At 42.5% G+C, this 6,215-nt stretch overlaps 1 protein-coding gene across 1 annotated transcript; it reads right to left on the reverse strand.

Moving 5' to 3' along the window:
• Positions 1 to 525: 525 nt before the first annotated feature.
• On the reverse strand, positions 526 to 4,820 carry dnajc18 (DnaJ (Hsp40) homolog, subfamily C, member 18). Its single transcript, XM_068744453.1, has 8 exons — positions 4,685 to 4,820; positions 3,948 to 4,116; positions 3,673 to 3,818; positions 3,329 to 3,535; positions 2,847 to 2,965; positions 2,493 to 2,602; positions 2,195 to 2,367; positions 526 to 1,974 (listed from the first exon to the last, which is right to left on the reverse strand). The coding sequence occupies exons 1-8, from the start codon at positions 4,809 to 4,811 to the stop codon at positions 1,850 to 1,852; spliced, it is 1,176 nt and encodes a 391-aa protein (XP_068600554.1). The 5' UTR covers positions 4,812 to 4,820; the 3' UTR covers positions 526 to 1,849.
• Positions 4,821 to 6,215: the final 1,395 nt, after the last annotated feature.

Below are 6,215 nucleotides of genomic sequence, written 5' to 3' on the forward strand. Positions count from 1 at the left end.
ACCTTCTCTTTCTTAAATTTTACCTTGCTGTCCAATCAAAGATGGTGTCAAAAAACTAATATTTCATGCCCTTACTTTATTAATCTCTGCTCTGCTCTCATGACACCATTACATTTTGTGTAACAGGAAATGGTTTTCTCAGGAATGGTTTAGGAAGCAGCAGCAACACGGGTTTATGAGATGGACACATTCATCCAGAAGGTTCTCACTGTGGAGAACACATTGCATTAGCTTTGTTTAGTCATGTTCAGTGTTATGGATTAGCATGGTCAATAAAACATTTCTATGGCTTTCACTCAGCCTGACAGCTTCTTTTTTTAAAAGTTGCCACATTACTGCTCTCGTCTACGACTACGCCCGCATGTTTCATGTTTCCCTGCTATTACCTCCACAGAGTGAGCGTTCATTTGTTAAACTAGTTGGAACAGAAGTAAAGGTGTGTTAAGCCAACAGATGATCAGAGGATAGAAATTGAAAGCTAACATTTGGAGTAAAAAAAACAAACAAATCACACGGGGCGGGGAATCATCTTCTGGTTAAATCTTTAATTTTCTGCTATTCTTGGCTGAAAACGTGGCTCAAGTGTCCTACCACACTTCAACTTGATTTTTCTGCATCACAGTCAGTTTGAGAAATTTGTGAATTACAGCGCAGACCTGAATATTCTAATGATTTAACATCAGTTATTCTCGAGTGTTCACCCAAAAAGATGTAACAAATCAAACTCACTAGGGCGCATGCAACAGGAAGTCCAACACAATATCAAATACCAACTTAAAAAGTGCTTGAGATGAACCTGAACGTTTCACAAGTATGAGATCAGCTAAGGCAGCCTAACAGTCTCAGTGCGCAAATATCAATATTGGATTTGAATGATTTGTGATTAACAATGAAAATTTCACAAACTTTAGCGTCCGAGAAAACCGATCAAAAAAGGTCAGTATTCTGGTTTCTGTGACAGATCTCGACTCGCGTTCATTAATACTTAATCGAATTTTTAAATGTTTTCTTTATGTGAAAACGGGTCTTTATACAGAACACCATGCTGGACTGGGATTGTTTTTTTTTGATTTAGGCAGACTCTACTAGTGATGACTCGTATTGCAAAAATATGGTCTCTTTTTCAACACAAAAGTCATTTAAACCTTGATCTTAAACCTCAAACGTGTCTGCAGAGAAAACACTGGTTCCTCCCTCCTTGAAGCTTATGGATCAATCAAGCAGGAAGTGGAAAACTAAACTTATTTTTTGGCAACTGAAACCATTTTTTCCACCAGCGGGCACATTAACGCGCCTCCTTCTTGCTGCAGTGCCAGAGGTCAGCTTGCCTGATTCCCTACAGTAAAGATTCTATAGTAAGAATTGTCTTAATAAATAAAAAGGTCCTTTCATTGCACCGTGCATAAGATCTTAGATCCGTCCAAATACTAGTGTTTTTATATGTCATTAATGTCCTCTACCATCCATGAAATAAATAAACCTAAAATTTAAGCAGCGACACAAAATAAATACAGGTGATGAAAAGAAACCTCAACAATGCATGTGTGAACATACGAAGGCCTTCATAACCCCCAAAAGGGACACCCAATAACGTCGTGCCATTTCTATAAGAAAGTTTATAGGCTCAGAGACTGTCACAGTGAGTTTGCAGCAAACGTGCAACTCTTGATTTCTACCATTGAAGAGGAGGGAAGGCACATTGTTCCCAGTGGCGTAATCTCCCACCGGCTGCGCCGTACCTAAAAGGAAATTTATTTCCAGAGTGGCCAGATTGGACAAATGACACGCTTGAATTAAATGAAATATTGTAAAGTCCGTAAAGAACCCGCGTTCTCCTCTTGACCGGTCGTTATTTGCCTCTCTGACGGCCGACCAATCGATGCAGCTTCTCGCAGTTGTCCAGCCTCATCGACTCCGCCTTCTGCTTTAAGCGCTCGTCTCGGTACAGTTGTCCGAGGTTTGCCAGGTCAGATTCTGAAAAAGGAGGAGAGCATGACCATGACTGAAAAACAAAAACAACAACAAAGAAGCATCGCAACTACCACACGTTCAAAAGGAATATTCCAACCTGAAAAGATCATTTTATTCTTCAATTTCCTGACTTGCTTTGCTCAGTGGCTATAAAACGCCTCGTTTCGCCCCCGTAGTCCGGGCCGTCCTCCGCAGGGCTAGCCTAGCTGAACGCCGTGCTCACTTTGCTGTTTCTCTTTCCAGCAGCTGTTCTGCAGGTATTCGATGTAGTCGCTCTCGATGGTTTTCTCCAGCTCGTCTAGCGCCGCGCCGCGGTATTCCTTCTCAAATCTTTTGTCCACGTAGTACGGCACGCCCATGTGCTGCGTTTCCCTCGACACCACCAGTCCCATGGCCCTGAAACCCAAAACATCACGAAAACATTTTTTTTGCACGGTGCAACTATGGTTATCGATGACAGTGAGCCCAGGGAGCGAGTGCAATGTCACCGGGGCTGCGGTTATTGGTTAGAACAGACTCACGGTTTATAGAAGAGACTGTAGGGCGGGTTAGTGGCCATCATCTGAGTAAACACTGATATGAGGATTAGCACCAGCACGGGGAGAAGCTGCAGGAAAGCTGTGAAGGTGTTCTGGGGAAAGACGAAATCAGCACAGATTACAAAGCATTCAGCGACAGCCATGTTTTGTACACGCGTGCAGCGTCGGACAGAAACCGTCAGCATCCAAAGCGAGAAAGGGCTCTTCAGTTAAGAGGGAAATAAATACACAAAATGGAATTAAACATGGGGAACGGCACCATGTCAGTAATAATGTCGGGCGCATGACGTTAGAATAATGCTTGATGCTTCCTCCTCATGTTCTGCAGCCACTGACCTGACTCTGGTTCTGGTTCTCCTCCACCACCTCCTCACGCCTCTCGTATGCGCGGCGGCGGCGAGGCTGATAGAACTGAGAGTAGGAGGCGCCCTGGTTTGTGTACACATGGATATTCCCTGGAGAGACAGACACACACACACACCCTTCTATAGTAGCTACACTTCCACAATAATAGTTTGCATTATTTTTGGACTTAAGAAGGTATTGGCACATTTTCAAAGTAAAGATTTAATGACTTTAATATTAAAATTCAAATACAACGCCATTACTGTGGCTAGAAAAACTAACAAACCAGACCGTAGTAAATGTACAAAACAATTTGACATTTAAAATAAATACGTGTAGTTAATGTGTTCTAGAATGAATGGGGATCAGACAGCATGATCACCCCGACGCCGTCTACTTCAGCAGAACCCTTCTCTCGACCTTCCGTCACAGCAGCCGTTGTTGACACACTCATGCGAGCGCAAAACACAAACCTGTGGGGAATCTTCCTCCGAAGAAAATGTTGAAGAGTTCCTCGGGGGAAATGTCGGGCTCAAAGTCCCTGTGGAAGCTTCGGTAGTGCCCGGGGTGGCTGTGACCGGAGGGCTGCGGCGCCTCCTGAGCTGCAGATGCGTCTCCGTACTGATCGTACCGTTGCCTCTTCTCTGGGTTGCTCAGCAACGCGTAAGCGTTGCCTATTGCTGTTGGGAGAGGACGGTTGTGGTTACAATTACAAATGATATTATTATTAAAAAGGGAAACTTCGTGTTGATGTTTGTTCGCAAACACCAATAAATATCAGCGTAATTGTAGCACCAGATCTTTCTTTTCTGCAAACCTTTGAAAGCGTCTGTGGCTCCAGGAGCAAAGTTCTTGTCAGGGTGAAACTTAAGGGCCAACTTCCTGTACGCCTTCTTCAAATCCTCCTCGCCGGCATCTTTAGGGACACCCAGGATTTCATAGAAGTCCTTGCAATTCTTTATCCTGCAGTAAAAGTAGATCAGAGCGGATTATTTGAATTCCTCAATGTGATATTTACCGTTTACATGCCACACAAGTCAATAGTCGCTTATTTATTAGGAGCGATGGGAAGGCTGAGGACCGCCGGCGCACCTGAGGACGCCCTGCCGTTGCTCCTCCGTGTAGCTCTTCTTGTCGTCGCCGCTCGGCTGACTCGTTTCTCTGCGTCTGAGGTCCTCGTCTCTCCAGCCCGCCGGCGGGGGCACGTGGTTCTCCTCTGGAGACGCCGCGCCGCCATTCCGTACGATGGCATCTATCAGCACTGCAAACATAAAGAGAGGTCAGATGAGTCACTTGTGAGTCCTGACATGCATCTATAAGACAAGACCCGAACATCCAGACTGAAGACACGTTAAAAGAGAAAATAACACCCGACTGTTTTTGATCCGCAGAGGGGTCAAAGGTTACTCAGCCATGGTTTTCGTGCATGCTTGCAATTATATCTCCAGATTCTCTGAAACCTTTGATATGATAAAACTCCTCACTCCTTGCAGGTTTGCGTTGATAAATGCTGCTCTTAATCTGATGAAGTGTCGTCGTCCTCCTCTTTTCCTGTCATGATGCTAACACCGACCTGCTTATCTGTGGAATAGCAGTTTATAAACTTGGCCTATAATGTCTTTCTAACTGTTTTCAATTCTATTTAATGTCCAAAAAGCCCCAAGAAGATTATCGCATCCTGCTTTATAGATATTTTTTCTTGAATTGTATTAGCATGGCGTTCTAAATCAACCTTATTCTTATCAGCTAACCTTTATTTGCTAGTTAGCACGATGCTGCTACGTTAGCTTGCCAGCCTGCCTCTGGGCAGGTGCGTCAGTTCATTTTACCTCTGGCCCGGGTGCTGGGGCAAGTATTCTGGGCTTCGTACAGCAGCTGCAGCGCCCGGTCCTTCCGTCCCGACCGTAAACACAGCTTTGCCTTTTCAATCAGCCTGTCCGCCTCCTCTTTGTCCATTTCCCCGTTACGGAGCTATTTTAGCTCGCCGATCCACTTGCTGTCTGTGGAGGTCTGTCCCGCTACGGCTAACGCTAGGTATCCGATTAGCTATTCCTCACACGGTTCGCAGATGGCGGCTGCTGTCAGGCTGCAAACAGGCCGGTCGACGGGCCATTTTAAGACAGCTTGACGGCTTCTGCTGTACGATGATGGTTAGCGGCTATTTCGAGAGCTACCCTGACAGCGGACACCCCGCAAAACGGGGCTGGAGGATTGTGAGGATGTGACGTCATATCCGGGTCACTGATAGATGCAGAAATGGGTATTGATAGTTGGTTGAAATAAATTGTATTTACTTTATTTACTTATTAGCATCTTCGGGGGGTAACATTTTTGTATTTTATTTCCCGACAATACTTTAAAAAAAAACCCCGACGAGCGAGTAACATCAGCGAGTACAGTGATGCTGCGTTCAAGAACATAAAGGGGAGAATTACGTACTATTAAGATAGAACTGATTTAATTTTTAAAAAACTTTCATAAGCGCATCTGCTGCGCCTACGGTGAAAAAAATAGATAGATAGTATCTAACTATGAGAAACTAGCGTGAAGATGATGCTTAATCGTACTAAATTGGTTGGCTAAATTGTAAAGTAACACATTAATATTTTATTGTCTAAACCTTTAGCAGCTGTATGTGGAAATAAGTGACCTTTGTGGATGACCTTGATAAATGCATCAGAGAGTTTTAAACTATACATTTTTGTCCATGCATATTTTATTCAAGAGTAAAAAAATGTGATCTGTCCCATAGGGCATGCTTACAATATGTGAATCATTTAGGAAGTCAAATGCGAAAACATATTTCTATAGAGAATAAAAATATTGTGAGATAAAATCCATTATAATTGTTTTGTTGAAATATGCATGTAGACCATACAATAGCCAATAACAGAGGAAGGCAAATAACCATAAGTTAAATTGTAACAATAATATCATCAGTAATAAATATAACCAGAGGACAATGTTTCCTGTTAAGTGTGACACATGATTTCCTTTTGTGTCCATTTACATCTGAAAACCATGCTATCATGCTTTGGCAGCCTGAAAGTTGCTTTTCCTTGAGATTATATTCATTCACACTATTGAACATTTTCTGTACATCATTATTACAAAACAAAAATACAGAGAGAAATGAATGCAAGTCTTCAAACCCCAGAAGAACATCTCTGCATATGATGGTAAATAAATATAAAATTATAAGCAGTGGTAATAAATAACAGATTGAAAAATGGACCAAATCAATAAAAGGAAGCCTATTTATAAAATGTATAAAACAAGACAAATAAAATTACAAATATTATTCAAAAATAAAAGAATTCAAGTTCACTATTTGAAACACGACTATCACAATTATAATCT

The sequence above is a fragment of the Brachionichthys hirsutus genome, chromosome 10 (genome assembly GCF_040956055.1).
Source record: "Brachionichthys hirsutus isolate HB-005 chromosome 10, CSIRO-AGI_Bhir_v1, whole genome shotgun sequence".
In the NCBI taxonomy this organism is placed as follows: domain Eukaryota; kingdom Metazoa; phylum Chordata; class Actinopteri; order Lophiiformes; family Brachionichthyidae; genus Brachionichthys; species Brachionichthys hirsutus.

Excerpts from the sequence above, each read along its gene's own strand:
- dnajc18 (XM_068744453.1), bottom strand. The coding sequence starts at position 4,811 with ATGGACAAAGAGGAGGCGGACAGGCTGATTGAAAAGGCAAAGCTGTGT. Across the intron at positions 4,117-4,684 it reads CCCCAGCACCCGGGCCAGAG|TGCTGATAGATGCCATCGTA; the intron begins GTAAAATGAACT and ends TTATGTTTGCAG. Across the intron at positions 2,966-3,328 it reads CGGAGGAAGATTCCCCACAG|GGAATATCCATGTGTACACA; the intron begins GTTTGTGTTTTG and ends CTGTCTCTCCAG.